The sequence below is a fragment of the Helicoverpa armigera genome, chromosome 29 (assembly GCF_030705265.1).
Source record: "Helicoverpa armigera isolate CAAS_96S chromosome 29, ASM3070526v1, whole genome shotgun sequence".
In the NCBI taxonomy this organism is placed as follows: Eukaryota; Metazoa; Arthropoda; class Insecta; order Lepidoptera; family Noctuidae; genus Helicoverpa; species Helicoverpa armigera.
The window spans coordinates 4,747,314-4,758,230 of NC_087148.1; the positions used below are offsets into that span (position 1 = coordinate 4,747,314).

General features: G+C 36.6%; 1 protein-coding gene across 1 annotated transcript; it reads left to right on the top strand.

The window, feature by feature from the left end:
• The first annotated feature begins 1,037 nt into the window (after positions 1–1,037).
• LOC110383128 (uncharacterized) lies at positions 1,038–10,917 on the top strand. Its single transcript, XM_064042531.1, has 8 exons — positions 1,038–1,477; positions 3,924–5,684; positions 6,025–6,222; positions 6,669–6,773; positions 8,187–8,222; positions 8,662–8,724; positions 9,460–9,577; positions 10,587–10,917. Exons 1-8 carry the CDS (start codon positions 1,168–1,170, stop codon positions 10,618–10,620), a joined length of 2,625 nt encoding a protein of 874 aa, XP_063898601.1. The 5' UTR covers positions 1,038–1,167; the 3' UTR covers positions 10,621–10,917.

Below are 10,917 nucleotides of genomic sequence, written 5' to 3' on the forward strand. Positions count from 1 at the left end.
AGTGCTTTACGAGGAGCGATTGTCTATCTGACCTCCTCAACCCAGTTACCCGGGCAACCCGATACCCCTTGGTTAGACTGGTGTCAGACTTACTGGCTTCTGACTACCCGTAACGACTGCCAAGGATGTTCAATGACAGCCGGGACCTACAGTTTAACGTGCCATCCGAAACACAGTCAACAGTGTCTAAGATATTCTTAGAAAGTACATACAAACTTAGACAGAAGAGTATGGAAGAAGAAAACATGCTGCGCCGACCACAAATAAATTGGCATAAGGGCATGAGGATGAAATGATGAGATGAAAATACAATACCTAGAAACCTACAATGAGAAACAGACCTGTACAATTTTATCAAACCTTTATCTCAAGAAATAAGATAAAACCCAATTCAACAGTTTGCAGTTGTAAACACTAGATGTTTGTAGAAAAAATAAATAAAAAAATGTGAATCATAATGAATATCCGAACTCGATACGCTGGCGAACGTAAATATTGTGGTTTTGAGAATTAGGGATGGGAAAATCATTTTATCGATATCGATGAAAATATCGATAGTTTTAACATGTCACCTTCGAAACTTTCACAAAGCAACTCGTAGTCTGGAAGTTGGTGATTGATACACCCGTGCATAGGAGAGCACGGTAATGTCGGTCCTGAGACTGTTCTCTCTCCGGTGGTGTCGGATTGTCGTCCCATCGCGCTATGAGAGTGTAGGAATAATGATTACACCTGTGTCCAAATGCAAATGCTCGTGCACTATAATATGTCCTGCGCAGCTGGCTAATGTCCTTATATGGGAACAGCCGAAGCCGAAATCTTCCTTGGAGGCCATTATTCACTTGTCCTTAGACCAAATCCTTTTCAATAGGTAATCCTTTGAAAGAAGTGTTGGTTTTGACACAAGATTTTTCTCATCCAAATATCACGCACGAGTCTAACTTTAAAAATCTATGTACATAGCTATCTTCTGAAATGAAACACTGAATACAAATAAGATATAGCATACACAATAGTCATGAGAAAATTATCGACACAACATCCAAATCACAACACTAGCCTATTTAACAAAATTTACAAACAAACGAGCTCAAATTTCACAGCAAAGTCATACGTAGAATTCTTTCATTCATTATTACTCAGTAGACTGCGAGCTATGTTCTTAATATGTACACCAAAATTATTACTCTAATCGTTCTCTTTAAATCAGCAAACTGCAATTTCTTGGAAGCAGAAGTGAATTACCAAAAACCGAGATTAGAGAGAAATAATATTGTAAACAAAGGTGTTTGGGTTCGAAATAGATTAAAAGAAAATTTGTTCGATAAAGGCAGGATTGGAGATTTTATATTTCGCGAAAATTCGCTAGATGTGGACAATATATTGCAAAACAATTTCGATGCGTTCGGCGCGAATTATATGCAGGATTCTCCACTTGTTTCTGAATACGTTAAAAGGGCCAAAAGGGCGATTCGCCGTAAGTATTGTTTTTATTTTAAATACTTTTATATTTGTCAATCCTAATCACATTAAATCATCACATATACTTTACGATATCCTATGAGGACTAATCTATTCAGTGGTTTAGCCACAGGAATCGTTTTTAGTTTTTATTATATTTACAACATCATGTGTAAAGCAAAGATAAAATATAGGGTATTGAATATTTTGTGTGGCAGCTGTCAGTTTTCAAAGAAAAATACTTTTGTTCTGCGTGACTCATTAATGGTGTTCTAATTCTCGCACATTTTTATTCTATTAAGATTGTTCGAATTCCTATTTTTTGCAAAAGGTATATATATTTTTTGGCTTATGTTTAACTGATCACCAGATATAGTAACAAACAGCAGACAAAAATAGTAAATGATCACCAAAATGAAACTCGCATTTTAATGTAAAACTATCACCAAAGTTTTAACACTTTGCTATCCTATTTAAGTGAAATTACTCCAAAATAAATCATGCGTAAGCCAAAAATAGTAAATGATCACCAAAATTAAACCACCATTTTAAAGTAAGATTATAACCAAAGTTTTTAAATTCTGCTATCCTATTTAAGCAAAATGAGTCCAAAAAAATCATTGTTATCCCAAAAGTAGTAAATGATCACCAAAAGTAGTAAATGATCATCAAAAAAGTTTTTACATCTTGCTATCCTGTTTAAGTAAACTGACTCCAAAAAAATAAGTTCGGCCTGATAAAATAAATGTAATAACATTATGGGGACCCTTTTCCTGCACTAGCGTGGAAAATTGTCTATTGCATGCCTCTAAACAGTGCGATAAGAGTGTATTGAGAAACACATTCTTCTTCTTCTTTCTCCTGCCCTGTTCCCAATTTTACTTGGCGTCGGCGCAATATGTCATTTTCTTCCATTTTCCCCTGTCACTCGTCATACTGACACTCACGCATGCATTGCAAGCCGGACACATAACTTAATATGGCATCATAATACTTTATTTGGTAATAAGCCTACATTTTATGGCAATCACAGTGACTTATTTAGGCAACAATAATACATTAATTTGGTCGTCAAGAGTTGGTGATCATTTACTAAATTTGGTGGTCGAATACAATTTAAAGTGAAGTCGTGACTAAAATAGCTGGTACTATTACATTTTTAGACTTTATTTTTCTGGTGTTCAGTAGATATTTCTGGTTGCAAAACTTAGGGTATCAAAGCATTTTATGGTGGTCATTCTATTTGTTCCCATTTTTCTTCTTTGTATTAATCGAAGTATATCAGCCATAATATTAACGTATTTAATTTAATGTGATAAGGTTTGGCACACTTTATAGTGTCTCATTATATACCTCTTGTATGTAGGTATGCAAAGATATGACATAGCTCTAGAAGTCGGTGACAAAATAAACATAATCAACAGACTTTCACACAGAATTGGGTTGCCCGGGTAACTGGGTTGAGGGGGTCAGATAGGGCAGTCGCTCCATGAGGCACACTGGTACTCAGCTGCATCTGGTTAGACTGGAAACCGACCCCAACATAGTTAGGATAAAGGCTCGAAGGATGGATGATCAGACTTTCAGACACCGACTTCTAGAGCCATTTCAAAAGTATTGACTTTGTCCATTTCAATGTATTATGACGTCGGTTTCTATGTTTCATAAAATAAATATTTTGTTCTATTGTCTTAAAACCGTCGGCATACCAGAGGTTAATTATGAGTTAATTTTCATTACTTTCGGCTCCTTCTATAAGCTTTTTTTTCATTTTAAGACAGGCTTACATACAATTTTGCAGATAATTTGTAATTTTTATTAGTTGATGATTTTGCGGGAGATTTTCTTAAACTGTGTTTTCTACTCATGACGAGGATATTTTTTCCTATTTCTAAAATAACGAAGTGTACATTTAATAAAGGTTTAGACCGTATTTTGTTTGAACCCTTCAAATGTCCGTAGTATTCTGGATACATCATAAATGATTTATTTGCTGTATTTTTTAAAATACCTACTTATGAGTCTATTTTATCAGTGTGTAACTATGAACAATAATTGCACTCGTTAGAAACTAACGTGGTAGAGTATTTTCTTATCAATGTCTTAAACGCAAGAGTATGCGTGTTCGAAAGTGTGTAGCTAAAGTTTTGAAAACAATCTGTTTGTAGGCTATTATTATCAAAAAATCTTCCGGCGTTTTTCTAAACTAGAAACAGATTGACTTACCAAACCTTTAGAATAGCATATTGTAGATAAATAAAATAGATAAAACAATATTTAACCGACTTCAAAAAAGGAGGCTCTCAATTTTATGTACCAAACAAGACTATGTAACTGAAAACAGAATTCTTCATTTTCATTTTTCACACATTCACATCACATTCACATTTTGAACACATTCTAAACAAATATGAAAAGAAACCCTTAACCCAAAAAAATATAAAACAACGATTTAATTCTAGGCATACGAGAACAACGTACTAGAAAGAGTTTGATAAAAAACTGCATCGGCAAAGGTTGTCAAAGCGTAACCCTTGAGGAGCATCACGAACCAGCTCCCGAACCAATCAAACCAACCAGCGAGCAGCGACCCACCTCAGTATTCAACGACTATCCTTACGAAGTCGCCATCCTACTAAACAATAACAAAAATGAGTCACACACACATAAAAACGACACACACATTGAAAACAAAATCGATAGAAGCAACTATACTTTAACCAGAGAAAGATTCCATGAACCAGAACGTTTTGCAATTGGCTCTGATATAAAAGATAATGACACTATAACTAAAAATACTACATCTCCAAAACGAAGCATGAAATATGATTTTGAAACTGAGATTATCAAGAAATTTGAATTCACAGAAGACATTAATAAGACTCATGATAATAATGTACGTAATGATAGCAAAGTTATGGACAGAAATATATTTGATAAAGATAATACTGTGTGGCATCAGAACGCTCCCATACCTGACGTAAATGTTTATAAAGTTGTGCCTAAGGAACCTCAGAAAAGTAAACCAGTGACTGAAAGAGGTCTTATAAAGGTAATATCAATGTTAACGAAAACATTTAAGAAGATTATGAAGCAACACAACGAAATAAAAGACATACACGGACGAATAAGCGATGTGAATGACGAATTCGTCAAAAACGCAGCAGTGATCACGAACAAATTTCAAGATTTCGATCTTAAATACTTGTATTTGATAAAATTCCATGAGAAGCTTAAACTTTTTGATGCAAAGTTAGCTACCAAGCAAGATTACTTCAAAAATAAAGAACGAGAAATGGCGAGGAATTTCAAAGAATTTGAAAATCAGCAGAAGAAATTTTTACAGCAGCAGAGACAGTTCTATAACATACAGAAATTGATGTTAGCACAGAATGAGAAGATAAACTTGAAGCAAAATCTAATAGCAAAAACACAAAGCGAAATATCGCATAGACAGAACAATTTTGCTAGAATACTGAAGAAGGCAAAACAACTTTACGTAGAAAGCAGGAACCCTATAATAACGAAACTAAGTTCAAGTATAGTGAAGGCCAATCACTTGCCCATGAAAACTGAACCTATGTCTCCCGTGACTAGTACATCTACTCCCCCACCAGAATCAGTCAAAATCAATCTATTCTCAATCCCTGTTTCAAACAAAATTGAAAACCAAGACGACTTGATACTTAAAGAAAAAGATGAACAAACAATCGATGATTTAGTCTACAAATACTATTTTAATAACACATTCATTGATAACTTAATGAAGAATAATGTTCTAACAAGTGTTATGGGTAACTCGGAAAGTACAGGACATCCTCGGAACGTTAAAAATAAACGTAATGAACTGGAAACTACGATATTACTGCCTGTTTTTGAATCTAATGATTCTCAAGCATTTGTTACTAAAGAAAGAGAAAGGAGGTGGATCAACCATCATTCTAGACATAAGAATAGGAGGAGGGATCGTGGCAAGACAACCATAGCAACTATAGTCAACGCTACAGACACTAAACTTATTCGAAAAAAGGTTTTGAAACATGTACTGGTTCTAGAAACAACGAAAGCGCCGATGGAATCGAAAGAAGCGAAAGATACTAAAATGTTTAACGATCCTTTCTCGACAATGGCGACGAATTTCTGTAATGAGATACATCAGAATTTGAATCCTCAGATGTTGAGGTGGTGCGTTGAGAAAGCTTTGAGAAGACTGCAGTTTCTTGGTGAGTTTTTTCTATATTTACTTTAATTAAAACATTACACTTGTGTATGTAATGATCTTTGTACATAAGTGCTAGATTTTCAGAATATGTATGTGAAACAGACGACTTAAAAATGTGCCTTCCGTAAATGTCAGTCCTGATCTCTCCCCGGACGTGTCGAATTGTCGTCCCATCAGGCTATCAGAGTGAATGAATAGAGAGTGCACCTGTGTCCAAGCAAATGCTTGTGCATTATAATATGTCCTTTACTGGTTGCTCTCCTGAAAGAGAACAACTGCCGTATCAGAAAATCTGGACGCCATTGCAAACATTACAAAAACAATAAAACCTTCATTTTCAGATATGAAAACGCTACCAGCTTCAATGGCATCGCCCACAACACCAGCCCCGAAACCGGTTAACGTCCCCTCGAATACCAAACTTAACCGATTGTTCACTATTTATCCTAAAAAAGTAACTTCGACGCCAAAGTTAACTCCACTTACTAAGGTTAATAGTACCTCTGCTGTCAGTACTGTTGCTGTTACTAAAACTACTGGTAAGTTTCTATATCCTATCCATCTTTTAGTTCATTTACTTGAGATAGAAAATTGATATCACTTATATCATAAAGTCATCCTATGTAGACTTTTATGGAGCTAATGTCAAAATTGTTTATAGACAATGGAGACGGCCATTAAGGTGGTTAACAATTCAAATATCTTGGATCCAATTTTACTTCTTTTGACTTTCAAAAGTACATAGCTTCCATCAGTGGTTCCACCCGGCTGAAACCACTTCAAACACCTGATTAAAAACCTATGTTCTTTCTCAGGCCCTAGACTATCTGTGTACATTCATTCAATATTTCATTCATGTTAGAGTTACTTTCTCATGTATTACATTTTAGAAAAGCTATTTAGTATCAATTTGCCTGACTCCCCTCTTACTATTAACCTTCTTCTTTAGTTTAGAATGTATTAATATGTCTTCCTTTATTTTCAGCTCCACCAATCACACAACCTTCAACGACAGATGGGACAACAATGATTTCTTCCACCACCGACGATACTTCCATAACTGAAGCAGATATAGCTGCATTCTTTCCAGGTAGGTTAAAAATACATATAAAACCTGTAAAAAAATCTCCATCAAACTCAAACTCAAAATCATTTATACAAATTTGGCTGTAACACAGCACTTTTTTAAGGTCAAAAAAATGTATAAAAGAGTGTCTTTAATAATTATTTAATTAAACAGTATCGTTCTCCTGCCCTCATCTCAATTTTATTTGTGATCGATGCAGCATTCCTCTTTTACCTCTATACTTTTTTGTCTGCCGTTATCTCACAAGTACCATGCTTTGCGTCTTTCACATAATCCATCCTTTATTTTTGTTGGTCGTCGTCCTCTACCACATATCCATCCACATTTATGCCCAAACCAAAGTCAAATAATTTATTTCATTTAGGCCTTTACAAGCACTTATGAACGTTAAAAATATAAACAAGTTTGATTCTAGTGGCCCTACAAGACTGCAAGACTTTCCTATCCTTCATTCCTCTGCAGCAGATACCCATATCATGACAAATAGCTGTTCATCATTTCTCCGCATATATGACTACATTGGTTCTCAGTTTCCACAGTTACTTTCAAACTTCTTCTATCCTCATTAAAGCGAGATTAGCAAAGAAGTTTGTACACAAATTGCGTGCGAACATTTCTAAAATGTCCGCGAAACTGCATCCTTTGTCTGCGAACAAATGCCGGCTGGTTATTCGCGTTGATGCAACTTACATATTTTTGTTTAGTCTTGCCTTTACTATACCAATACAAAATACAAAGAACTACAAAAAATATAACAATGCTTTACATTCCAAGTATTAATGTGTTTCACAATACGGGCTCGTCATATCAAAACAAAACAGAGCGTCAATTCGACGAAACAATAAAAAATCAGCCCATTGGAATTTACAATCGGAAGAAACAACAACGAAATAAGAATGGAATGATTACAATATTTTATTTGTATTTATTTTGGCTACAATATCACTTTATACAAAGAACAATGCCCACTTCGTATACATTTAAAAACTTGATAGTAAAAGTATTATGTATAGCAGCCTATATATTTGACTGCCTCGTTGCAAGTCGCAAGCGCAGCTGCTGTGCTCGAGGTCTCGGGTTCGATTCCCGGGTCGGGCCGCAATCGCTTTGTGGGGTGTCTTAAACTTTCACAAAGCAGCCCGTAGTCTGGAAGTTGATGATTGATACACCTGTCCATCGGAGAGCACGTTAATGTCGGTCCTGCGACTGATCTCTTTCCGGTCGTGTCGGATTGCCTATGTCTGTGCAAATGCTTGTGCACTATACCTCTGATATGTCCCGTGCAGCTGGCTGATCTCTTTCGCCGTCGTAGCAAACAATTTTTAGATAGGTGGTTTTTTGATCCAATCACGGATGCAGTGATTTTGTCCATTGTCGATTTAAATCTTCTTTTAATATATTTTTCATTTTTTCCAGATAACGAGGAATTAGAATCGAACTTGAAACAATTTGGTGAGCATCTATTACTAATATCATACTAATCTCTAATTATTCAATTACAATCTCCAATACCCGGCTCGCCACGCCTCGGTACGCCTCGGCAAACGTAGTGTAGGACGTCCTCAGGCACGGTGGAGTGATGACTTGCGCAAGACGGCTGGCAGGAGCTGGATGCGAGAAGCCGAAAATCGATCTCAGTGGCGTGCACTTGGAGAGGCCTATGTCCAGCAGTGGACTGCGATAGGCTGATGATAAATCTCCAATAATTCCACGTCAGAGGCCGTCAGGAGGTTCCGGTTAGACTGGAAGCCGACCCCAACATACTTGGGAAAAAGGCTCGGAGGATGAGGCCGTCAGGCGGATTTGTGGAAACTCTGACACTAGGATGTTTTGTGATAAGATGAAGAATTACTCATGATGAAGTAATTTCAAATTATATTTATATTTTCAGATATTAAACCGGATAATGAAGGAAATGTCTACTACGAAGGCAGTGTCCACGCCAGTGAAATAGGTAACACATATAATATATCTATAATATTAATATAATAAATAGGTAACATTATTTTGTTTGTTTTTTTGATTGTTCCCCAAGAGTTCGCGCACAAAAAAAAATCGTGACTTCAATCAAAGTTTTTAGTCGGTCTGATACCGGGCAAATACCTGATCATCTTCCTACTGATTTATGAATCGGCTGACCAAAAGTTTGTAGTGTGCGCGAGCTCCTAATATGATATGATGTGATATAAGTGTGAATGTGAAACATGACCATTTCTATTTCATACCGCGAAAAAAAAACTTTAACTAACCCACCCTGAAAACTAAAAGAGCCCTTTTATCGTCCCCCGTGCGGGCTGCGGCCAACATCCTTGGCAATCGTTACGGGTAGTAAGCAGCCAGTAAGTCCAACACCAGTCTAAGCAAGGGGTATTGGGTTGCCCGGGTAACTGGATTGAGGAGGTCAGATAGGCAGAAGAGGCTGCAGCCCACACATCATAAGCCTAGAATTTTCCCAACTATGTTAGGGTCTCCCAGTCTAACCCATGCAGCTGAGTACCAGTGTTTTACAAGGAGCGACTACCTATCTGACCTCCTCAACCCAGTTACCCGGGCAACCCAATACCCCTTGGAAAGACTGGTGTCAGACTTACTGGCTTCTGGCTACCTACTGAACGGATCATATACCATTAAGTACCTATGTTTGATAGGATTTAATATGGTTTGATAGCCGATTTTTTTGTTTCCACAGTTGACAGTGAGAGTCAAGGCATGGATGATATAATGCCAGGTCTTGAGAGCAACTCGAAGGTCGAAATGGATCCCCTAGCTTTTGATATCCAAGCTCAGAGACGGGCGTTTGTCAGAAAGTGAGTATTTTCAAAATCAAAAGTCAATTATTCAAATTAGGCTATTCGAACGTCAGAAATCAACAAAAGACAGCCCCTAAAACGCCCACCCTTCACCACTTCCTATGTGTTTTTGCTGGGAAGAAGAAGTGGCGCAACAAACTCCCCAGCAACTCATTTTCTACGCTCTTTGGGTCAAAGGGATTCAACTCCATAAGAAATTGAGTAGTCCTAATACTTATAGAAATATTGCATATCACAAAATTATAATTAACCAAATACTTCATCATCATAGTCTCAACCATAGGACGTCCACTGCTGAACATAGGCCTCCCCCTCAGATCTCCACAGATACCTGTTGCAGGCGACCTGCATCCAGCGTCTTCCGGCGACCTTTATAAGGTCGTCGACTCAAATACTTACATAGATATATCACATCTTTGTTTTAAAATTCACTGACAATCTTACGTCAGTTTTCTTAAAACAACTGTTAAGTATTTTGATAGAAGGCAGTTGTTTTTAGAAATCTTTTGTTGGATGAAAATGTTTTTCATGTTTCAAAGTAAACAGTGGCTTAAGAAGAATAGATATTTATGTTGGCAGTGAAAATAGGCTTTAGAAATCAGGGTGGGTTTTTGTCTGTTAGTCTGTATTAAGTATGTATTTTTTGGTGCTCAAATATTTACACTGTGATTTTGTTTATACAGGGGTTTTTTGCTTGCACCTTATCGGCACCGAAGCCACTGAACGGATTTGAAAAATTCTTTCACTGTTGGGAAGCTACACTATTTCCGAGTAACATAGGATAATATCATCATCATCCTCCGAGCCTTTTTCCCAAACTATGTTGGGGTCGGCTTCCAGTCTAACCGGACATAGGATAATATCTATACTAATATTATATTTTATCTTTTTATCTTTTTATCCCGGTACGGGAAGTAGTTCCCACGGGATGCGGGTGAAACCGCTGGCAGAAGCTATATTTTATAAAATTAGCTAAGATTAAAAATATATTTTTCTCTTGTTACAGATTGAACGAGAAAATCAAAAAATCACTGGGTTGATTAACAAGCCGTTTGTAGGCGAAAACTAATCGAATTGCTAATTTTAAATTAATTTAAATATTAACTTAAAAATAATGCAGTCGCTAAATTATTATAATTTTTGTACTTATTTATATGAGATAGACAAATAATTGTAAAAAAAAGAAATTTTAATGGCAGTAAATGCCCTCTCTTGGTAGGGAAGCCAACATCATCTGCCGAGCCTTTTCCCAACTATGTTGGGGTCGGCTTCCAGTCTAAAGGATGCAGCTGAGTACCAGTGTGCCACATGGAGCGACTGCCTATCTGATCTACTCA

Coding starts and splice junctions, on each gene's coding strand:
- LOC110383128 (XM_064042531.1), top strand. CDS start 1,168: ATGTACACCAAAATTATTACTCTAATCGTTCTCTTTAAATCAGCAAAC. Junction 1,478..3,923: donor GGCCAAAAGGGCGATTCGCC/GTAAGTATTGTT, acceptor ATTTAATTCTAG/GCATACGAGAACAACGTACT. Junction 6,223..6,668: donor TGCTGTTACTAAAACTACTG/GTAAGTTTCTAT, acceptor CTTTATTTTCAG/CTCCACCAATCACACAACCT.